This window comes from Loxodonta africana, chromosome 11 (genome assembly GCF_030014295.1).
Source record: "Loxodonta africana isolate mLoxAfr1 chromosome 11, mLoxAfr1.hap2, whole genome shotgun sequence".
Classification (NCBI taxonomy): domain Eukaryota; kingdom Metazoa; phylum Chordata; class Mammalia; order Proboscidea; family Elephantidae; genus Loxodonta; species Loxodonta africana.
In genome coordinates, this window is record NC_087352.1 from 28,809,230 (window position 1) to 28,832,510 (window position 23,281).

Genomic DNA, 23,281 nt, shown 5'->3' on the forward strand with positions numbered 1-23,281 from the left:
CCTGTCTGTTATCACGTTTCTTTCAATTCTCTACGGGCCTTCAGCGATTAGCAGGGCGCTGCACCAATCACCACCTTCGCCAGGATGCCGTAAACGCTTTCGCCTCCCCGTCTCCATGGCAACCGTCGTCCAAGAGGTGGTGCCTTCTTAGATGCCTCTGGGCAGCACAATGGGGAGGCTCCGACCGATGCTCTCTGGGAAGTGTACTCGGCGCGGCCCTCGGTGTATGGGTCCGTGGCCCAACGACATTCCTTTCTGCTCTCGGGCGGTGGGCGGGCCCGGGCATCTCCAGAGCAATTTGGGGCCGAGAGCGACCGTCTCACAAGTGGGATGAGAGTGTTGAGAGGGGGATGGAGAGATGGAGAGACAGTGATGAGACAGAGAGAGTTGCGGAGACTCGGGGCCAGGTAGTGATATGAGGCAGAGACAGAGACCCAGAGTCTGGGAGGGCAAAAAGAGATGTGAAGAGAGAGAAAACCAGAGCCTGAGAGGGCTGAGACTCTGGACAGGGAGAGATAGTGATGAGAGACCGTGACACAGAAGCAGAGACTCGGAGGAAGGACAGACAGATCCAAAGTTTGTGAGGGCAGAGAGTCAGGGTAGAGAGAGATGTGAAAGAGACAGAGACCCAGAGCCTATAAGGGCAGATATTTGGGGCAGAGAGAGAGAGACTCAAAGGCTCAGGGGCAGGGAGAATGATGAGAGACAGAGAAAAAGACATGCAGACACTCAGGGCACAGAGAGACAGAAACCCAGAGTCAGTAAGGAGAGATGTGAGGCAGAGAGAGATGTGAGGGGCAGACAGTAAAAATAAGTGAACAAGACATAGAGATCGAGAAACACAGGGTCAGAAACATAGGGACAGAGACAAGGGTCAAAGGGAAAGACGAGAGAAATTTCAATTCTCATAGACTTAGTATGGTAAGAAATCAAAGGATCAGAGAGTCAGGACTGGGGAGGCAGGTGTATCAGAAGAGCGAAAGCGAGATCAAGATAGGTCAGGAATGGATGAAGAAGAGAGGAGAGACAGGGAGAGGGAAGATGGACCTACAGAGACGAGGTGCATGAGACTCAAGGGACAGTCGGGGTTATAGGAAGACAGAGGCAAGAGAAGAAAAAAAGGGTCAAAATTAGAGGTACAGTAAGATGAGTTGAAACTTTTCAAAGATCTGGAGAAATGACAGCAAGAAGAGAGATGGGGAGAGTTAGAGGGAGTCTTGATAGGAAAACTCATTGAAAACGTGAAAATCAGGAAAAAAAGATGGGTGAGAACTCTCACTGAGTTACGTAGCATTGTCCACCAAACTTGCCTCAGATTGTCTGACTCTGTAATAAGCAAAGCAACTCTTTTTTTACTTAACTGCCTTTCATCAGAATCCAGATGCTGTGAATTTAGATGCCAACTTGTAAAAGGTTGGTAAGTTGCAAATGCTCTCCTGGTTGAAAAGAGAACCCCAAAAGCATATGGTGTATCACCTGTAGGACATTAACCAGTTTTGTATTCCACATTGCGCTTCTAATTCAGTGTCCTTTTTTTTCACTCTCTCCATAGTTCCTTCTCTCCTTTCTTTCTGAAACCATCTAAATCATTTTGCTGTCTCCCTCAGTGAGATAAATAAAATTTTCGGCACGTGCACACTGCGGATTTGTATGAGCATGTTTTCAACTTTTATGAAAATTATATTTTGACAGTCTGAAGGGAATCAGGATGGGGGAGTCAGGGACAGAAAAACGGTGAGACAGAACAAGGGAAGGAGGTAGGGAGGAAGGATGACGGAAAGTAGACGGAGAGAAAACAAGCCTCGTGCAGAAGCAGAATCGGGCGCCCCCGCCTGGATGCTGTGCGCAGCAGCCACGCCAACGAACTACATTTCCCGGAAGTCCTCGGGGCGCCGTAGTAGGGGTTGAGTGCCCCGTCGGGGGCGGGGTCGACATAGCTTTCTGCAAGTCCGGACGTCGCCTGGCAACCGAATCCCGCCTCCCCTCCGCCCCCTCCGACAAGATGGAGGCTAGGCTCGTCCGTCTCCAGGAAGCGGCGCTGTGAGGTGGAAAAGGAAAAGAGCCGTTAATCCGCTTGCCCAGCTGAAGCACACGGCCCATGTCGCGGCCCAGAGGTGAGGGCCGGCGGCTGCGTGGTAGCCTGGGCTCCGGGGACAGGAGCTACAGTGCCGTCTTACTCGGCACCGGTCGGGGGAGGGAAACGATGTGAGGACGCTGCGCGCGCAGCCCGTGACGCTCAGAGGTGAGCGAAAGGACGATTTCGGCGGCCCCACGGCCGTCTGGGAAATGTAGTCCAGCTGGACGGGACACCAGCCCTCCTGGTTCGTCCTGCGGAATGTACTGACACTATTGCTGTTCTTTCTTGGGTGGGGGAAGGGGCTTTTCCGCTCACGACACCGAGAGTCGAGAGTGCGGTGACGTCCTTTCTTGCTCCACTGTCCCCTCGCGGGCCTTTTCTGTCTCAGAGCGCGTGCGCGCTTTCCGGCCGTCCTCCAGACCTCTGGGAAATGTAGTCCCGAGGGGCGAGCCCCCTTTTCACACAAACATTGGGCAGCTAGTCTTCCCCGGGCGGCGGGCTTGGGGGCTATCTCCCGAGAGGGGGAGCCCGTGAGTCCCTGGGGGATGGGAGAGAGAGGGAATGAATGAAGGAATGAGTGAGTGAATTAAATAGTGGGTGAGCAGGGGAAGGCGTGGTGGGAGAGGGATGGATGGGTGTGTAAGTGCTCTGAACACGGGTCTGCCTTCTGGCAAGAGTCTTCTTCACGACCACCTGCCTTTCCCTGCCTCCCTGGGGTGAAGGGCTTTGTGGGCTGTGCGGTGCTGGGTGGCCTTGTCTCTAGCCAGGTGCGTCCTGGGTTCCTGAAGGTTTTTGTCCTAGGTGCTGTAGCCACTGGACAAATAAGGATCCATCGTGTGTTTGTGCTTTTCACAAGCACTCATTTTTTAAATTTATTCTTTCATGAGGTGCTATATTCACATGATTCAAAGTACAAAAGGGACAAAGTGAGAAGCCTGCCTCCCACTGCTGTACTTCTTTTGAGAATTACTCATCAACTGGCTCTGGGTGTCTCCTGTGTGCTAGGCACTGGGAAAACAGAGGGCTTAGCTCACACAGCTCTGACCCTCAGGCAGCATGTGACAGAAACACAAAAAAATACAAATGTGTTTGTGGGGGGTGGCTGATCAAGTCATATTTTGGCAGAGACTTGAAGGCGGTGAGGTAAAAAGCCAAGCATCTAATAGGGAAGAGTGCTCGACTGTGCCAAAGGTAACTGCAGGAGCAAAGGCCCTGAGTCAGGAGCATCCTTGTCCTGCCCCAGCAATGTGGCCTGGTGAGGGAGGAACTGGAGGCTTCCAGGACAGAGGGAGCTAGGGAGGACCTTGACTCTTACTTGGAGAGAGGTGGGAGGCATGGGAGGGCTCTGAGTAGAGAGGGGACAGGATCTGACTTGGGTTTTATTAAATCACCTTTATCACAGAATACTCCACAGTGGTGGCACTGATTAAGGCGATTCCCTTCTGTGTTAGTTTTTTTAACAAATTTCTACCAACATATGGCATAAAACAATACGAATTAATTATTTAGATTTCTGGAATTCAGAAGTCCAAAATGGGTCTTAAAACCAGAAAAAAAAAAAAAACAAACCCATTGCTGTCAAGTTGATTCTGTCTCATAGCAACTTACGGGGCTAAAATCAAGGTGTTGGTGGGGCTGGCTCCTTCTGGAGGCTCTAGAAGAATCCATTCCCTTGCCCTTGCCTTTTCCAGCTTCTAGAGGCCACCTGCATTCCTTGGCTCATGGCCCCCTTTCTCCATCTTCAAAGCCAGCAATGGCTGGTTGAGTCTTTCATGATGCTGTCTTTCTGGTTCTGAGTCTTCTATCACCCTACTCCACTTTTAAAGACTCTTGTGATTACATTGGGCCCACATGGATAATTCATGATAATTTTCCCATCTCAGATCTGATTAGCAACCTTAATTCCATTCTTAACCTTAATTCCCTCTTGCCTTGTAATATATTTATAGGTTCCTAGGATTAGGACATGGACATCTTTGCTGGCTACAAAGATTTCCCGCTGACCACACCTTCCTGCTCAGGGCTCTGAGAGGTGGCTCTCACCAGCCTTCAGCAGATGTATCACTAAGGAGCAGGTGGGCAGGTATTCTAATGTGGAATAACAGACAAAGGCATTGCAGAACATCCTGACTTTATATAAATTGTCTCTTGGTTTTGAAGAATCCTAGTTTTGTGGCACCAATCTCTCCCATTGGTAGTTCACAAAATCCGCCTTTTTTCTGAGAGAGAGGGTAGTGGCCAAAGGCTCCCTGGCTAGGGGGAGGACTCTCAGGGGTGTTCTTTCCCTCAGTCACTGGGCAGGTGCCCCATGCATCAACCCTTCCAGAAGTGGTGTGAAGTGCCTCTTCTGAGACTGGGGAAGCCCTTCATGGTCTTTCCTCTTGGGCTTATTACAGCAGCTTTGTACTAATAAGAATGAAATTCTCTCACTCTCACTTCTCTGCACTTACCCATTTTCCTTCTAGTCTTCCTTCAGCCATCTCTAGAGAGTGTGTCTCTATTTTACGTTGGCAGAGTTTCCTGGCTCTGTGGTCCTCGAGATCCGTCCAGAGCCTCATGGACTCAAGTACCTGGGGACATTTTCATGGATGCCAAGGGGGCAATGCTCTGGAGCAAGGGACTCCCCTCTGGGATCCTCTGTTTGTGAAATGGGCTAATGATGCCTTGCCTTTGCACTGTGGTGAGGGTGAAATTAAATGATATCTGTAAGGTGCCTGGTCCTTCACAGGTGACTAGGAATCGTGAAACGTGGTTGTCGTTATTCAGACACTTATCCCTTCAGCTCCTCCAGGAGCAGAGTTACAGCCAGTGTCTGTCAAAATGTGTTCGGCTGCAAGTAAGATATAACCCAACAGCAGCTTAAATAGCACTGGCTGTATTCGTTTTCTATTGCTGTTGTAACAAATTACCACAAATTTAGTGGCTTAAAAACAACACAAATTTATCATGTTACAGTTCTGGAGGTTAGAAGTCCAAATGGCTTAGCAGGGCTGGTTCCATATGGAGGCTCTAGAAGGCTACTTGCATTCCTTAGCTTCCTCATATTACTCCCTTCTCTTCTTCTGTCCTCACATTTCTTCTGACTTTGACCCTTTGCTGACTTCCTCTCGTAAGGACCCTTGTGGTTATATTGGGCCCAGCCAGATAATCCAGGATAATCTCCCCATCACAAGAACCTTAACTTAACCACATCTGCAAAGTCTCTCTGCCACGTAAGGTAACATGTTTACAGGTTCAGGGCATGGACATTTTTGGGAGCCACTATTGGGCCTACCATACTGACCGATGTCCTTGAGCAAGGAGCATGGAGATGGGTAGCTCATCTCTTCACCAGTGTCTGGGAGGTGGTCAGGGTCTTCTGACTCAGCTTTCATGCGTGGTTGGGAGATAGTCCTGTAGCCCTGTTGCTGGGGGAAGAGAGTAAAGTCCGCCAGCTGACCTTTCTTTTGGTTTCTTTAGTCAAAACTGAGTGACATGTTTTTGCAGCCCCAAGGGAGGCTGGGAAGTGAGTGTGCAGTGGCTCCAGTGGCAGAGAGAGAAGGGGCTGGGCATGCAGCTGGGTGAAGGCTGGGCAGTGCTCGGGACTCCTCTGTGCTCACACATTAATGCCCATGTGTTCCCCCCTTACAGGCAGAGACAGGTGTGGTCGGAGAGGGCAAGAGGCTGCCATTGTGGGGACGGCGGTAGCTGCGTGGATGGGCAGGAGGTAGGAAGCTCATTGAGGTGCATGGCTCGGGTAGGTGGAATGAAGACAGCCACCCCACCGGCAGCCCCCGACCTGCAGGTGTCGGGGATGGCTCCCCTCAGCAGGATCGGCATCCGCCGCAGCACCAAGCGAGACCGGAAGTCCATCACCCTGCATGTGAAGCTGGAGGTGCTGCGGAGGTTTGAGGAGGGTGAGAAGCTGACGCAGATCGCCAGGGCACTGGGGCTGGCCACCTCCACTGTGGCCTCCATCCGCGTCAACAAGGAGAAGATCCAGGCCAATTCACAGGCGGCCACGCCAATCAGTGCCACTCAGGTGACACGCTGCCGGAGTGTGGTGATGGGCCACATGGAGCGCCTGCTAAGTCTGTGGATTGAGGAGCAGAAGCGACAGAACCTACCTGTCACCACGCTGCTCATCCAGGACAAGGCACGCCAGCTGTTTGCGGAGCTGCAGCGTGAGCAGGGTGAGGGTGCCCAGGCTGAGACCTTTGGGGCCAGCAATGGCTGGTTTGCCCGCTTCAAGGCACGCCACAACGTGCTACTGACGGATGAACCTGCTGTGGCTGATGCCCAGGCTGCTGCCCGCTACCCTGCAGTGCTGCGTGGCATCCTGGAGGAGGGCCATTACTTGCCGCAGCAGGTCTTCAATGTAGACGAGACAGGCCTGTTCTGGAAGCGGCTGCCTGAACGCACACTATTGGCATTGGAGGGGGCAGCCGGGCCAGGGCCCAAGGCATCCAAGGACCACCTGACCCTGCTCCTTGGTGGCAATGCAGCTGGCGACTTCAAGCTGAAGCCCCTGTTGGTGTACCCCTCAGAGAACCCACGCGCCCTCAAGGGCTGCTCTAAGGCCAGTCTGCCGGTCATCTGGCGCTCCAACCGTAATGACTGGCTGACGCCTAGCATCTTCCAGGAGTGGTTTACTGGCTGCTTCTGCCCGGCCGTTGAGAATTACTGTGCCCAGAACGGGCTCCCGCACCGTGCCTTACTGCTCCTGGACGTTGCACCCTGCCACCCCGCCCACCTGGATGGTCTCTCAGCCCATGTGCGTGTTGAGTTCCTGCCTAAGAACACCTCAACCCTGATCCAGCCCATGAACCAGGGTGTCATTGCTGCCTTCAAGGCGCATTATCTGCGTCGCACACTCAGCCAGCTGGTGCAGGAGACAGCTGGTGAGGACCGACCCTCTGTGCAGGAGTTCTGGCGCAGCTATACTGTCATGACCGCTGTGGACAATATTGCTGAGGCCTGGGCAGAGCTGCAGCCTACCACTCTGAATGGTGCCTGGAGGAAGCTGTGGCCTGAGTGTGTGCCTGACGGCATCCCTGAGCCCGATGCTGTGCCCCAGCTCCGCTGCAGCATTGTGGCACTAGCCAGCCACGTGGGCCTTGGGGACCTGGCTGAGGCTGATGTTGCCTGCCTGCTGCAAGCCCACGGGGAGCCCCTGCACCACAGCGGCCCCCAGTATGCAGAGGACGGGGATACTGGCTACTCTGGGCCACACTGGGAAGAAGGAAAAGGCTTGGCCTCCAAGAGACCAGAGCAGGAGCTCCCGGAGGCCAGGGAGGGTGCAGGGGCTGAGGAGGCTGGCTTGGGCAGGCTGAGCCCCGAGCACCTGGCCCAGGCTCTCTCCCACTTTGCCACTGGTCTGCGGGTCCTCGTAGACAATGACCCCAACCGGGAGCGCAGCCTACGGGTGTCTCGGGGTGTCCACAGCGCACTTGCCTGTCTCCGGGAGCTGCATCGAGACAGAAGGCGGCAGGCTCGGGTGGCTCTGGCAGCAAAGGAGTCGACTGGAGGACTCTCCTCACCTCAGGGGGGCCCCACGGAGGACACGCAGGTGGCTGAGGCCACAGACCCAGGAGGATATGCTGTGGCTGCCCTGCAAGTCCTTCCTGTGGATTCTGGGTTTGGGTCTGACCTCAGATGAGCTCTGTCCAGTGATAATTGTGTTTCTGGAGGGCAGATGCTGCCTCTTTACCACCCACATTTCTCGCAGCTTATGCCTTGTGGCCTTTCTACAGCTGTTCACACATGGTGCTGCTGGCTTGGGGGAACAGGAAAATGGTCCTTCTTGATTGGTTGGTAAGCTGTGGGGCCCCTGGAGTGCACAGTGACAGAGATGCACCCCTACAGGTGAAGCAGTTGCCCTCCTGGTGGCGCTGAAGGGCCAAGGCTGAGAGACTAGCCTCTTGGTTTTTCCCAATATCCCATTCTCTACTCTGTTGTGGTCTTTTCCAGCCAGTGTTCAGAGGAGAGTTCCTGCACTCAGCATCTCCCTGCTCACCTCCCACGCTGTCTTCACCCCATTTTGTTCTCTTGTTTGGTCAAGGTGTCTGGTGCCCTTCTTGTGCCTGAATCTGTGGGCACATGTTAGCCCTTGTCCTTACCCCACTGTGGCCTTTGATACCAGGTACTGCTTCCATGGTTTGGAGATGTATTCTTCCCCAGGCTTCTGTGACGAAGCTAGTAGCTTGGTTTCTCTCCATTCTCTGCTGCTGAGCCTTCTACAGCTCTGAGGATCTCGCTGGGTCTGGTGCTCTGGGAAATCTCATCCACTTCTGAGGGCTCAGTGTCCACCTCAGGGTTGGTTTCCAGCTCACTGGCTGCAGCCTAGCCTCTCTCAGCTCTAGACCCACAGCTCTATCTCCAATGGACAGATCCCCCCACTCCCCTGATAGCCTTGTCATCTCCTCTCATTCCAGCTTGGTCTCCTGCCACTCAAACTGTAACAACAGGGGTGCCCATCCAACCCTACAGACACACCATGCTGACCACCAAAACACAGATCTTCAGCAAGGGAAGATGTTTGCTCTGTGAGCAACAGGTGGTGGGAAAAAGATATCAGGCCTCATGAGCACCTTTCAGCATGGGCACCTGTGCATGCATGTGTCTGTGAGCCAAGAAATAAAGATGGGAGAATGGATTTCTGCCACCTCTGTCTTGGCTAATGATTGAGTGTATTGATGGGGCCTGCTGGCAAGATGTTACAGTGGTTGGGGGCCCAGCCTTGCTGGAGGTCAGATGAGGCCCCTTGCATGCCTCCCCTGGAGGAGTGAAGTGAAGAGTGGAAGAAGTGATGGAGCTTTTTGCTGGATCCTGATGACTGGGTTAATGCATTGTACGAATCATGAGCACTCCTAATGTGCTAGGTATTGGGGAGAGCAGTGTTGGCGAGAGTGGCTTCAGGAGCTGCCAGCCGAAAGGTCATGATTTGTGTGATGGGGTACTTATGAGGGACCCAGTACAATCGGGGCAGAGGACAAGACCCATGGGGAAGACTTTCTCGGGAAGTGACATCCTAGGCTTTGTGGACATTGCTGACAAGCTGCCAGAAAACCAGTCATTTCAGAATGCCACGTGTCAGAGAGGGGCTTGTCAGAATAAAGGGGCGGGGGGGTGGGGAGGGAAGGCAGCAGACCTGGGGAGGGAGGAGTAGACCTGGAGTGGCCCACAGCAGGTGAACGCGTTCCAGTAGCTGGAGGAGGCAGGTAAGCAGGCTGGGGATGGTGGGGCCAAATCCGAACGGATGGTGGAGAGAGGCCGGGCGATGAGCCAAGCAAATCCCAAGAGTTGGAGGGGGGAAGTGGGCGAGCTGCCAGCCCAGCGCGGGGAAGCGACTTGCCTCGAGGTCACGCTACCGTGCGTGGAGGTGAGGACACACGCGTAGACCTGTCCGGCTCCAGGACCCGTCTCGGAGCCTAGGACGGCACCTCGCCCCGACAAGCGCGGAGAAGAGCGCTCTGGACCACCTCGAAGAACGCCCTCTCACAGGCCCCCGGAAGACTACATTTACTGGCACCCCTTGCGGTCGATCCCCTCCTCGAGTGTGGGTGCCAGCTGCATCCTAGGAAATGTAATGTCTGAGACTCCGTGCTACGGTTCTCCAAGTTCACCGTGGTGGACTACATTTTCCAGAGGACCTCGCGGAGAGTGCACGCCCTCTGCTTCCTTCCCCACGCTCGCGAGTCGTTGCCATAGAGACACTCCCGCGCCTGACCTGTTCCTTCCCCCAGCTTTGCGCTCCAGCGTGGAACGTTGGTTGGGGGGGGGCACGTGAGGGGTCGAGGGGAGGGGTAGGAATGACAAAACGCCGGAAGTGGCGTGCGAAGCGGCCGGGAGCTCCCCGAAGCTTCCCTTCCTGGGGCTCCAGGGGTGGTTGGTCGTCGTTCCCTCGCGGAAAGGCCGGTAACGCGACTCCCGGGGATGGTGAGTCCGGGCGCGGGAAGGCCGGAGGTATCGGGAAAGCCCAGGGCAGGGTGTGCGGCCGGCCGGCGGGCAGCCCGAAGGGAAGAAACACCATCCGTCTCCATAGGAACCCGAACGGCGAGTCCTCTGAGAAGGGCGGAACGGGGACCCCTGGATCTGGAGTCTGGCGGGGTGAGGCCAGCCCCGGAAGTGGTTTCTGCAGTCAGGGTGTGTTGGGGGTGCCTCCACTCACTTCTCCCCGATGTCTGTACCCCGGAACTGGCACCCACCTGGCGCCCCAGCTGGTGTTTCTGAACCCTCTTCGTCCTTCCAGCCGGTAGTCCTGGCCCCCACGTCGCTTCTGTAGCTGTTCCTGGTTACCTGTGCCTGCTATGTTTTTCCTGGACCTCCCCCACTGGTGTCCATGCCCACTCACCCGGTCCACTTTTCCGTTCAAAAAAATAAAAAACTAAACCCGCTGTCGTGGAGTCGATTCCGACTGGTAGTGACTATACAGGACAGAGTAGAACTGCCCCACAGGGTTTCCAAGGCTGTAATGTTTAGAGAAGTAAGCTGCTACATTTTTCTCTTTCAGAGTGATTGGTGGGTTTGAACCACCAACCTTTTGGTTAGGAGCCAAGCACTTAACCACTGTGCTACCAGCTCCCTGTAAACGGTCCACACCTCCTCTAGAAAACTTTTCTGGATTTCAGCAATTTGGGTAAGGTTTTCTTTGGGACATACCCTTCCATACTGTGAGCATGTGGAGTGGAGAGGGGCTTTGTGCACACTGGGAGTAAAATTCAGATCCTCACCCTAGTCGAAGTCCCGGGAAGATCTCCCCTGGCTTTTGGATGTACCATTCCTTCCACCTAGATTGCTGTCTCTACAGCTGTCATCTTCTCAGGGCACCCTCCTGGAGAATGAGGATCATGGGATGGGAAGGGGCTGCCCTGGGCTGCGGGGCTGTAACCAGCCCCTTTAAAAACATGCATTATCATTAAAAAAAAAACTTTTTTTTTTGAAGTCTCAGCGGTAGCACGATTGTTGGGAAGAAAATTCAGATGCTATACAGAGATTTATAAAGGAAAAAGTGGATGTTCTCCCCAAGTTGCTTTCCCTAGAATTACCAGCCAGGTGTTTATTCTTCTAGAGTCTTCCTGAACACAGCAGTAACGTAACATAATAGTAACATCTGTGTACACACACAAATATGCATGAAATGGCTGTCTTAAAATTCTGACCCCTGTGAGATCACTTCGGATAAGGAGGGTTATGGCTTACTCTTTTGTTCAGCAGTGCAGGGTGGATGGCTTTCTTCAACCACTATACCTGTAAGTCTCAGGTGGTTGAGCTAAGCCTCGTGGACTCTGAGAGTTAGTCATGGGGGAAGGGAAGGCCTCCCAGTGGAGGAGCTATCCCTTGCCTTCAGGGCGCCTGGCCCACCATCACTGGACTGCGGCTGCCGCAGGTCTCATCTTGTCCTCTCAGCTCATCGCCCTTGTCAGTTTTCCTAGTGCCCTTAGACTGTGTCTCACTTGTTCAGACTCCCTGTGTACTGACTTTCTGCTAGCTCCTGCCTGCACTGTGCCCGGCTGCTGGTGGGCTTCTCTCAGTTCACCAGAGACACTGGGCATGCCCACACCTCCCATCCTGGGAGGAGCTCTGATGTTCACGTCTCTAGAGTCCTAGCCCCCAGGACCATGCTTCTTGTCCTGGGTGTCCCAGTCTGGCCCAAGCATCTGGATGCTGCCTGGTAGGGGTGGGCCCGTTTTCCACTTGCGTGGGTTCCTGATGCCAGGTGTTGTGAATGTCCTTTTGAGGGCTTAAAGATGAAGGACCTCACCTGGACAGGGAGGAGCCTGGAGAGGTCATTCTGCAGGGTATGGATGGGCAGAGGGGTGCAGGCGTCCACAGCCCTGATTGGATGGGGGCGTGTGTCTCAGGCAGGCGGTGTGTGTGGCACAAGTGAGGGGAAAGGAGGCCAGCTTCCTGTGGCCTCACCATGGCAACTGGCCCAAAGCCCTTTGAGCAGGAAGGTCTTGTGATTGTCAAGATGGAGGACAATGAGGCCGTCCCATAGGAGCCTGGATCCCTCCCAGACCCTGAGCCCCCAACCCTGCCACACAGGCGTGGCAAGGACCCCCGGCATCGATTCCGTAGCTTTCGCTGTGAAGAGGTCTCCAGCCCATATGAGGCCCAGAACCGGCTGCGCAAGCTGTGCTGCCTGTGGCTGAGGCCTGAGGTGCACTCCAAGGAGCAGATGCTGGAGCTGCTGGTGCTGGAGCAGTTCCTGAGTGTGCTGCCTCCAGATACCCGGGTCTGGGTGGAGGCCCAGTGTCCCGAGAGTGGTGAGGAGGCTGCAGCGCTTGTGGAGGACCTTGCCCAGATGCTTCGGCAGACTGGTGAGCCCTGGGAGTCTAGGAGGTTGGTTAGAGGGTCGAGAGGGCGGGTGATGTGGGAGGGGACACAACCCATGATCCTGGGTCCTAAGCGCCCTCCAGTTCTGCCCGGTCTCTTGATGTCCCTGTTGTGGGGACGAAGATTCAGAGGCACCAATAGGTTTGGAGTCTTCCAACCTCTGAGGAGCCTGCCTGAGGTGTAAGCTTAAGGTTGGTGTGACTTTTCACCCTCCTAGTGTTCCCCAAGCCTCCTTTTCCTTCCTTCCCTCCTTCCTCACGAGGTCGGTGAGTGCCTGATGTGTACAGCAGGGAAGGAGACAGGCGAGGTTCCTCACTCGTGGAGCCTGGTCTGGTCAAGGAGATGGATGATGAGACCCCCACTTATTATTCAGGGTGCTTTTCTCTCCCTGGAGGGGATGGGGTCAGAGTAGGAAAACACAGAGGACAGCCTGGCCAGGGGTAGCTTTGCAGTTCCTGCTGCTGTGTCTTCACCTTGGGCTCCCTATGTGTGTGTGTCTGTGTGTGTGGAGTGGGGGGTGGGTCTGGGGGTGAGAGATGACAACTGTGAAATAGACAAGAGAGAAGGTGGGTTCCAGCCATCATTCATCCCTGTATTTGTTCTCTGTCCATGCTTGTTCACTCGTGTACGTTTATGTAGTATTTCCATGTGCTTCCTCTGTGTATCAGTGAGGAGGCAGAAACCACAACACTTTTTTTTTTGGTAACAACTTTATTGAAACATAATTCACATACCATTTGTTGAAAGCGTATAGTTCAGTGACTTTTAGTATGTTCAGAGTTGTTCAGTCATTACCACTATGTAATCCCAGGATACTTTCATCACGGCCAAAAGAAACCCTGTACCCGTTAAGCAGCCTGTCTCCATTTCTCCCTCCCCACAACCCCTGGTAACCAGTAATCTGCTTTGTGTCCCCATGGATTCGTCTTTTCTAGGTATTTGTTATAAATGGAGTCATAGAACATGTGGCTTTTTGTGTCTGACTTCTTTTACTGAGCGTAAGGTTTTGAAGGTTCATCCGCATTTCGTGTTTCGGTTTTCATTTTTATGGCTAAATAATATGTATTGTATGAATGTAGCATGTTTTGTTTATCATTCATCCATTGCTAGACATTGGATTGTTTCTACTTTTTGTCTGTTAGAAATAATGTGTTTATTATTACAAGTTATTGTGTAAAGTATATTGTCATTTCTTTTGGGTGTATACCTAGGAGTGAAATTGCTGGGTTATATAACTTTGTGTTTACTCTTTTGAAGAATTGCCAATGCAACGCTTGTTTTAACAGGTGATTTAATGTAAAGGGTTTTACCTAGATGTTGAAAGAGTGAAAAAGTAAAAAAAAAAAAAGAACACTAAGTGTCATGACACTAAGAACTGCACCAGCAGTGTCAACTCCTAGAGCTGGGGGAACAAAGGGAAAAGGTTGGAATTCAGGACAATTAGAAGGTCTGAGGAGGAACCCTGGGGCTAGGACCCAGACTCCTGAGGAGGGGCCATAGTTGGCTGGTGATAAAAAACCCTCTGAAAGGACATGAGGAAGTTCACTTTGCATGTGTCGCAGGAGCCGCAAACTGGATTAAAATCTTGCCAAGGAAATTGAAAATCTTAATAAATCAAGACTGGTTTTTGCCTAGGCATGAATGTGAGGTCCAAACAGATGTCTCAGGATGTGTACATCTGTAATCCCCCTGGGGTATTTCTGCTGGGGTGTTGGGCTCTGTGTCTTAAGGCTGCTGGTGTTTTGAGTGATGGCCAACATTTGCCGCCTCCTGAGAGCTCTGGCTCTGATTTGGTTCCTGGGGGCTGGGGTTGCTGGCTGTTTCCCAGCCTACCTCAGAATGAATGCTCCCGCGACACACATAAAAAGATATTTTGCATCAAGACACTGTGGATGTTAGAACAGCATTCTGCAGGTTACATAACGAGCTCAGGCCTAGCACTCATATGGATCTCTGTGAGTATGCACAGCTACATCCACTCAGCCTTGAAACCACATGGTTTCAAGTTCACGTTTATTACATTTCAGTATTGCACATTCACAGCAGTTCACATTTACATAGAGACTGCTGTCTTCTTCCTGTGCTCTGACTGACAGCGGTGCCACCCATTGCGGGCCCCTCTGATGCCCCCATGTGAGATTGGAGAGAGGGGCCTGTGTTCTCTGCCCTGCCCTTTGGCCGAGCTTTCTCTGGGTGATCTTGGTGATGGCAATTGTGATGGTGTTGGGGAGCCCAGGACCCTGGTGTCCCAAGCTCTTCTCTGGCTGTCACTGTCTTTGGGTAGTGATTCACTACGGGGACTCGCAGAACTCACTGAAAGCTATTATGCTCATGGTAAGTTTATTACAGTGAAAGGATATGGGTACACAGGGCAAGGTCCAGGAGAGATCCAGCAGGAGCCTCCACATGTTCTCTCCTACTGGAGTCTTAAGGACGATGCATAATTTCACCAGCAATCATGTGTGACAAAACGTGTGAAGTATTGCCAACCAGGAAGTCTGAGTCTCAGTGTCCAGGGTTTTTATTGGCAGTTGATCATATAGGCATAGATTACTTCTATGGCTAACCTTAGTTACTCAGTCTCCTGCCTCTCCAGAGGAGGAGCCCAAGGCCTCTACTATAAATCACGTTGTTAGGTAAACTATCTGGTGTGGTCCAGCCAACACCAAGTGCTGTCTAGTCGATTTTGACTCATGGCGACCCCAGGTGTAGAACTGTGCTACACAGAGTTTTCAATGGCTGATTATTCGGAAGTAGATCACCTGGTCTTCATCTGAGGTGCCTATGGGTAGACTTGAACCTCCAGCCATTCAGTTAAGTGCATGGCGGTTTGTACCACCAAGGGATTCTGGTGTGACCCAAGACGCTGGGTAAAGACACTCAGATTAGGCAGGGTATTCCAAGGGCTTAGAAGTTATCTCCACCACTTGACTGTCAGTTTGTCTTACGGTAATGGCTTGCGTGTTGCTGTGATGCTGGAAGCTATGCCACTGGCATTTCAAATACCAGGAGGGTCGTGCATGGTGGACAGGTTTCAGTGGTGCTTCCAGACTAAGATAGACTAGCAAGAAGGATCTGGTGAGCTACTTCTGAAAAAATTGGCTGGTGAAAATCTTATGAGATAGCAGCAGAACGTTGTCTGATACAGTGTCGAAAGGAAGGTGCTCAAAGTATGACTGGGGAAGAGTGCCTCCTCAAAGTAGAGTCGACCCTAATGACATGGATGGAGTAAAGCTTTTGGGACTTTCATTTGCTGATGAAGCACAACTCAGAAGAAACGGCTGCAAACATCCACTAGTAATCGGAACATGGAATGCACGAAGTATGAATCTAGGAAAATTTGAAGTTGTCAAAAATGAAATGGAGTGCTCGAAGGTCTGTATCCTAGGCATTAGTGAGCTGAAATGGATTGGTAATGGTAATTTTGAATCAGGCAATCACGTGGTCTACTATGCTGGGAATGATAAATTGAAGAGGAACAGTGTCACATTCATTGTTAGAACATTTTAAGGTCTGTTTTGAAGTACAGTGCTGTCAGTGACAGGATAATATTGGCATGCCTACAAGGAAGACCAGTTAATATGACTGTTATTCAGATTTATGTACCAACCACTAATGCCAAAGCTGAAGAAATTGAAGATTTTTACCAACTTCTGCAGTCTGAAAGTGATCAAACTTACAATAAGGTGCACTGATGATTACTGGTGATGGCAATGCAAAAGTTAGAAACAAAGAAGAAGGCTTAGTAGTTGGAAAATATGGCCTTGATGATTGATAGAAATGACACTGGAGATCTCATGATAGAATTCTGCAAGACCAACAACCTATTAATTGGAAATACCTTTTTTCAACAACATAAACAGGACTACATATGAACCTTGCCAGATGGAATACACAGGAATCAAAGCAACTACATCCGTGGAAAGAGACAATGGAGAAGCTCAGTATCATCAGTCAGATTAAGGCCAGGGAACAACTGCAGAACTGACCATCAGTTGCTCATATGCAAGTTCAAGTTGAAGCTGAAGAAAATTAGAGCAAGTCCATGAGAGCCAAAGTACAACTTTGAATATATTCCACCTGAATTTAGAGACCATCTCAATAATTGATTTGGCACATTGAACACTAATGACTGAAGGCCAGATGAGATATGGCATGACATTAAGGACATCATAAATGAAGAAAACAAAAGGTCATTAAAAAGACAGGAAAGAAAGAAAAGACCAAAATGGGTGTCAGAAGAGACTCTGAACCTTACTTGTGAACATAAGAGTAGCTGAAGTGAATGGAAGAAATGATGAAGTAAAAGAGCTAAACAGAAGATTTCAAAGAGCGACTCAAGAAGACAAAGTATTATAATGAAATGTACAAAGACCTGGAGTTAGAAAACCAAAAAGGAAGAATGTGCCCAACATTTCTCAAGCTGAAAGAACTGGGAAAAAATTTCAAGCTTCAAGTTGCAATATTAAAAGATTCTATGGGCAAAAAATTGAATGGCACAGGAAGCATCAAAAGAAGTAAAGAAAACATGGAATCACTGTACCAAAAAGAATTGATCGATGTTCAGCCATTTCAGGAGGTAGCACATGATCAAGAACTGATGGTATTGAAGAAAGAAGTCCAAGTTGCACTGAAGACATTGGCGAAAAACGGATCCAGGGATCCAGGGATCTGTTTCAATAAACAGATGCAATGCTGGGGGTGCTCTCCTATCTATGCCAAAAAGTTTGGAAGACAGTTACCTGGCCCACTGACTGGAAGAGATCCATATTTATGCCCATTCCAAAGAAAGGAGATCCAACATAATGTGGAAATTATTGAACAGTATCATTAACATCACACACAAGTAAAATTTTGTAGAAGATAATCCAATAACGGTTTCAGCAGTACATTGACAGGTAACTTCCAGAAATTCAAGCCGGATTCAGATGAGGGCATGAAACCAGGGATATCATCGCTGATGTCAGATGAGTCTTAGCTGAAAGCAGAGAATACCAGAAGGATGTTTACATGTGTTTTATTGATTGTACAAAGGCATTCAACTGTGTGGATCATGACAAATTAAGAGTAACATTGGGAAGGATGGAAATTCCAGAACCCTTAATTGTGCTCATGCAGAACCTGTGCATAGACCAAGAGGCAGTTGTTCGAACAGAACAGAGTAATACTCTGTGGTTTAAAATCAGAAAAAGTGTGCATCAGTATTGTATCCTTTCACCATACTTAGTCAGTCTGTATGCTGAGCAAATTGGAGAAGCTGGGCTATATGAAAAACATGACATCAGGATTGGAGGAAGGCTCATTAACAACCTGTAATAGGCAGACAATACAACCTTGCTTGCTGAAATCGAAGTGTACATGAAGCAGCTACTGACTAAAATCTTTTCAGTATGGATTGCACCTCAACATAAAAAAAACAAAAATCCTCACAACTGGAGCAGTAAGTAGCATCATGATGAAAAGATTGAATTTGTCCAGGATTTCGTTTTCCTTGGATCCACAATCAATGCCCACGGAAACAGTGGTCAAGAAATCAGAGAATGTATTGCCTCGGAGAAATCTGCTGCAGAAGACCTCTTTCAAGCGTTAAAAAGCAAAGATGTCACTTTGAGGACTAAGGTGCATCTTACCCAAGCCGCGATATTTTCAGCTGCCTTGACGGGGAATAAGGGAGACCGAAGAAGAATTGATGCCTTTGAATTATGGTGTTGGTGAAGAATATACCATGAATTTCAGAAGAACAAACAAATCTGTCTTGGAAGAAGTACAGCCAGAATGTTCCTTAGAAGTGAGGATGGTGAGACTTTGTCTCAGGTACTTTGGACATGGTATCAGGAGGGACCAGTCACTGGAGTAGGACTGACCTTTTAAGGTCACTATGAGTCTGAATCTACTAGATGGCACACAACAACATATGTTATCTCTTGGGAGCCAGGAAGGGGTGGAGCTTTTCTTTGGTATGGGCAGGGTGTGGACAACAGAAACCTGCTGAGTTAATCCTTTTCTACACAGCCTGCCACAGTAGAAGGTAGCTTCTAATCTTGTGACCCTCTCCTTGGTGTCCAGTGACTTCCTGGCCTGGGTTTCAGGGGCCTTGGGTGTCCTCTTGGTGTGTGCGTTTGTGTTAACTCGGGTGGGGTGTCCTGTGTGATCTGGAGGTCAGGGCCACGTCCTGTCTGGTTGGAGTCCTCAGCCAATGTCCAGCCCAGGCTGGCTCAGCGAGCACTCAGGGGCGTGGCACACCCTTTGCTGCCTGTATGATTGATTGTCCTGGACACTGACTCTAAAGTGCTCGGAGCAGGGCTCTGGACGCTAATGCTCTCCTTTCCCCCTAGTGCTGGCCCAGGCCCCTCACGAGGATGGGCAGTCTGGAGACCCAGTGGAGCCAGCCAAGCCCTTCTTAGATGGAGCCCAGGTGAGCTGTGAGTCCTCTGAAGTTGAAGGTACCACATCCTGCTGCCCTCCCCCAAGCCACAGCCCTGTCTGTCTGACCCCCTCCCTGCCCTGTGCCCACAGAGCGGAGAGTCTCCTGGGGCAGAGACCCCTCGTGAAGGATGACTGACACCCCCCATTCTTTGCCTGGCAGTGTGTCCAGAAAGTCATGACAGGTGGGCAGATGGAGGTGTCCTGAGGTGGGAGAGCTCCGGCAGGCAGGGGACAAGGTACCGGCTTGGAGCGCTCTTATTTTTTTATTGTGCTTTAAGTGAAAGTTTACAAACCAAGTCATTTTCTCATAGAAAAGTTTATATACACCTTGCTATGTACTCCTAGTTGCTCTCCCTCTAATGAGACAGCACACTCCTCTGCACCCTGTATTCCCCATGGAGCACTCTTCTAAACACAGCAAGTCTTGAAGGATCCTGAGCCCTATCCTGGTCTCTGCGTGGGCATTGGGGACGGGCTGTGTGTCTGCTGCTTGGGCTCCACGAGCAGGGGACAGGGCTGCGTGTGGGGAAGCAGTTGGTGTGGTCAGGGGACACAGGTGCATGGCAGCCTGCAGGGGCAGAGGGGCAGTGTTCTCTTGCAAGGCATTGTGCAGCCCCTCCTTACACTAAACTGTGCAGCAGCATGTTCAGACCCCCTTTGCCTGCAGGTTTGGCAGAGGAGCCTCCCATGCAGCCTCCCCTGGGTCCCAGTTCCACAGGGGCTGTATCTGAGGACACAAGCTCCAGGTGGGGCCTCCCAGGCTCATGCTGTCTTTACAGAGGAGTGGGCCTGGGTCTTGGGACCTCAGGACACAAACCCACACACTCTGGGGCCCAACCAGGGCCAGAATAGGCAGAGGGCACAGGTGAGGCCACCAGGTCTTAGCTTATTCTGACTGGTGACAGATGTTGCGGCTAGAAAAGCTGGAAATCCAGGATTTAATGTTGACACTCGGTTCACATTTTAAAACAGAATTGAGTGGGCCCAGGGGGCACATCCATAGGCGGGAATGACAGACGTAACCTGCAGCCAGTGGCTGGGGCTCCTCACCTTTTTCTAGGGCTTCTTGGCTGTGCCTCGAGGACAGGCTTTGGTCTTTGCTTTACTTCTCTTGGTCTCCATGCAGCTCCTAGCCTGGACTGGCCCTGGTGCCTCCTGGCATGGGAACCAGGCACTCCAGGTGGCCTCCCTGCTGCCCATGCAGCTCATTCTCATTCTTGTCTCTCTCCACCTGGGGTTCTGCCTGATTTTCCAAAAATGGGTTTTCTTTTATTAATTTAGCCATAACGTCTGTTGCACAGAGAAAGAAAGGAATGCACTGATCGTTAACCTGTTCACCTTCCCTTTTTTAAAATTAAGGTATGTAATACAGTGCTTGCTTTGGTGGCACATATAGTAAATATGGAATTATAGAAGATTAGCAGGGCCCCTTTGCAAAGATGACATGCAAACGCATGAAGCATTCCATAGTTTGGTAGAAACTGTTGATTTGGTGTATGTTTTGCTGTGTATATCCTCAGCAACAACAAAACAAATACAAATTTTACAAATATGTGCATATTATAAAATGATCCAACCTTACATCTTAATTATCTAGTGCTGCTATAACAGGTGGGTGCCTTTAACAAGCAAGTTTATTTTCTCACAGTTAGGAGGCTAGAAGTCCGAATTCAGGGCTGGCTCTAGGGGAAGGCTTTCTCTCTCTGTCAGCTCTTGGGGAAGGTCCCTGTCTTTTCAGCTTTTATTCCTTGGCTTCTTGGTGATCTTCATGTGTTAGGGCATCTGCCGTCCCCCATCTCTGCTTCCACGCTTGTTTGTTTAATCTCTTTTGTAGTTCAAAAGAGACTGATTTAAAACATGCCCTACACTAATGCTGTCTCATTAACATAAGAAAGAAACCCATTCCCAAATGGGATTATAACAACGGGTATACAGGTTAGGATTTGCGACACATATTTTTTTGGGACACAATTCAAGCCATGACACTTCACAAAAGCAAGCAAAGTTAATGTGCCCTGGGTGGCCCCCCTCTTCAGAGGCGACTACTTTTGACGGTTTGCTGTGTGTTCTTCCTCCCTTCCCTTACGTACATATACATGGCACATGCACGTACATGTATTTGTACATATGCACATAGATGTCCCCAAAGAAACCCTGCTAACGCTCCGCAGCTTGCTCTTTTCCCTTATTTCGGGGCCGCTTCCAGGGGCACATGCAACTAACTCATTCTTTTAGCAGCTTCTTAGGAGTCAGTGCAACTCCCTCATGATCTGTTGTCCTGCCCAGCTGGAGTTTTGGGCTGCTGCTGTCCATTCCTCACCCTTCAGAGCAGTGAGGTGGGCACCGAAGTTTGTCCCTAGAAGGCAGTCCCAGTGTTTCTGGTCCTGGTGGGTAACCCAAGGGCTTCCCAGGGGCAGGGAGGCCATTGCTCACAGACATTGACCGAACACACAGAGGGAGGGCGCAATGGCCAAGGAGCATGTCCACGGGCTCCTGCAGGTAAGTGGGGAGGCTGGGCCACACTCTGCCTGTCAGAGCCAGTGCCCTACCCTCAACTCCATCCCTGGGTTTCCTGAAAAGCCTCAAGGCCTGGGAATTCCCATGGTGGCACTGCCCAGCCGGCTTACTGGGTGTTGGAAGGCTAGCAATGTTTAGAGACGAGCCAGGGGTGCATTACCATAAAACTCCGATGGCAAATAAAAAGCACAAAGCTGAATCCAGAGGGGTGCTGTTCATGGAAGAAGCAAGGAGCCTGGCCTTCCCCCGCTGGGAGAGGATGCATGGGAAGCTGGTCTCAGTGGCTACCTCTGGGCCCTACTGTGGGAGGCAACCCTTGCCTGGGTCTCCCTAGCCTATTGGGGTGGTTTATTTTACCATGTGCATGTATTACCTTTAAACATAAACCACCAGTAAAAAACAGCCCCAGTAGTCCTGACATCCCCGGTTGTGTTACTGAAGGTCTCTCTGAGCTCCAGGCCAGAAAAATGTATTTCCTGTAACTGGACAGCTTCTTGTCCCTCCTCCTGGCTTCCCTGAGCATTTGGACTCAGTTTTATGCACAGTTGCAATAAGTTCCTGTGCTGAGGGGCTGGGATGTGGAGAGACTTCTCTTTTTTCTTTCTACTTTTTTTGATTCTCAATTTTTGCAATTGTTCTGGATCAGCTTATTGTGCATCGTGTCATCCCAAGGCACTAAGGAGTCCTGCAAGTCGGTGACTTAGGATGGTGGGAGCCTGTGGTATGTCACGGTGGGGGGCGTTGTTGAAGAGTCCTGGTGGGTGGAGAGCTTGCTCATTCCTGGGTGTGAAGTTAACTTAGTTCCCTGGGCCAGAATTTGCCCAGTGGCAAGTGTACTGTCACCAAATACTGGATCTGAATCTGTTCCCTAAAGAGAGAGACTCCTACATAATTCTTAACAGGTTTCACCCAAACTTGTCAGCATTTCCCACCAATAAACGCTGTCTCCCCATTTTACAGCGGGTCAGGGCCCGGGCTGCAGCAGCACTGAAAGCCCTGGGCACAGGGCAAGGACACAGATATTCTCTGAAGATGCCAGGGGAGAGTGAGGTAGACAGTGCCTCTCTGCCCCCTGCCTGGGGCTTGAGGACGCCACTCAAGAGGCTACCGAGCACTGGTGAGTGCCGGGGCGGCAAGCGGGACCGCAAGGCCATCAACCTGCAAGTGAAGCTGGAGGTGGTGCGGCGCTTTGAAGCTGGAGCGAAGCTGAGTTGGGTTGCCAAGGCCCTGGGGCTGTCCACCTCCACCGTGGCCATAATCCGAGACAACAAGGACAAGATCCGGGCGAGTTCCCAGGCGGCCACACCACAGGCAGCCACTAAGCTGACGCGAAGCTGCAGCCTGGTGATGGAGAACATGGAGCGGTTGCTGAGCGTGTGGATCGAGGATCAGAACCAGCGTAAGGTGCCCATCAACGTCATGCTCATCCAAGAGAAGGCGCGTAGCTTGTTCGAGGACCTCAAGCGGGAGCAGGGTGAGGGTGCAGAGTCCGAAACGTTTGGGGCCAGTCGCGGGTGGTTTGCCCGCTTCAAGGCACGCCACAGCCTGCAAGGCATTGGAGCGAGCGGTGAGGCCGCGAGCACCGATGCAGAGGCTGCCAGCAAGTACCCTGCTCTGCTGCAGAGAGTGATTCAGGATGGTGGCTACACGCCCCAGCAGGCGTTCAATGTGGACGAAACCGGGCTTTTCTAGAAGCGGCTGCCGGATAGGACGTTCATTTCCCTAGAGGAGAAGTCGGCTCCCGGATTCAAGGCCGCCCAGGATCTCCTGACCCTGCTTCTCGGCAGCAACGCGGCCGGTGACTTTAAGCTGAAGCCCTTGCTGGTGTACCCCTTGGAGAACCCGCGTGCCCTCAAGGGCTTCTCCAAGCCCAATCTGCCTGTGGTGTGGCGCTCGCACAAGAAGGCCTGGGTGACCATGGGCCTCTTCCAGGAGTGGTTTGTA

General features: G+C 51.3%; 2 protein-coding genes and 1 non-coding gene across 6 annotated transcripts; all 3 read left to right on the top strand.

Moving 5' to 3' along the window:
* The first annotated feature begins 1,979 nt into the window (after positions 1–1,979).
* On the top strand, positions 1,980–9,168 carry LOC100677341 (tigger transposable element-derived protein 1-like). 2 transcript variants are annotated; one of them, XM_023543694.2, is made up of 3 exons: positions 1,980–2,114; positions 4,027–4,152; positions 5,708–9,168. In XM_023543694.2, exon 3 carries the CDS (start codon positions 5,805–5,807, stop codon positions 7,713–7,715), a length of 1,911 nt encoding a protein of 636 aa, XP_023399462.1. In that variant the 5' UTR covers positions 1,980–2,114; positions 4,027–4,152; positions 5,708–5,804; the 3' UTR covers positions 7,716–9,168. The 2 variants fall into 2 exon arrangements, with proteins under 2 accessions (XP_023399462.1, XP_003406728.1); XM_003406680.4 differs by lacking the exon at positions 4,027–4,152.
* A 39-nt stretch (positions 9,169–9,207) lies between these two features.
* LOC104845587 (putative CENPB DNA-binding domain-containing protein 1) lies at positions 9,208–23,029 on the top strand. 3 transcript variants are annotated; one of them, XM_064294355.1, is made up of 4 exons: positions 9,885–9,994; positions 10,101–12,378; positions 18,730–18,809; positions 22,298–23,029. In XM_064294355.1, the coding sequence occupies exons 2-4, from the start codon at positions 12,237–12,239 to the stop codon at positions 23,027–23,029; spliced, it is 954 nt and encodes a 317-aa protein (XP_064150425.1). In that variant the 5' UTR covers positions 9,885–9,994; positions 10,101–12,236. The 3 variants fall into 3 exon arrangements, with proteins under 3 accessions (XP_064150427.1, XP_064150425.1, XP_064150426.1); XM_064294356.1 differs by having other exon boundaries at positions 9,912–9,994; positions 10,569–12,378; XM_064294357.1 differs by lacking the exon at positions 10,101–12,378 and having other exon boundaries at positions 9,208–9,994.
* On the top strand, positions 20,192–20,294 carry LOC111749666 (U6 spliceosomal RNA). The gene has a single exon (XR_002784864.1). It is a non-coding gene; the product is annotated as a U6 spliceosomal RNA (small nuclear RNA).
* Positions 23,030–23,281: the final 252 nt, after the last annotated feature.

Excerpts from the sequence above, each read along its gene's own strand:
- LOC104845587 (XM_064294355.1), top strand. The coding sequence starts at position 12,237 with ATGCTGGAGCTGCTGGTGCTGGAGCAGTTCCTGAGTGTGCTGCCTCCA. Across the intron at positions 12,379-18,729 it reads CCAGATGCTTCGGCAGACTG|TGCTGGCCCAGGCCCCTCAC; the intron begins GTGAGCCCTGGG and ends CTTTCCCCCTAG. Across the intron at positions 18,810-22,297 it reads CCTTCTTAGATGGAGCCCAG|CGGGTCAGGGCCCGGGCTGC; the intron begins GTGAGCTGTGAG and ends CCCATTTTACAG.
- LOC100677341 (XM_023543694.2), top strand. The coding sequence starts at position 5,805 with ATGGCTCGGGTAGGTGGAATGAAGACAGCCACCCCACCGGCAGCCCCC.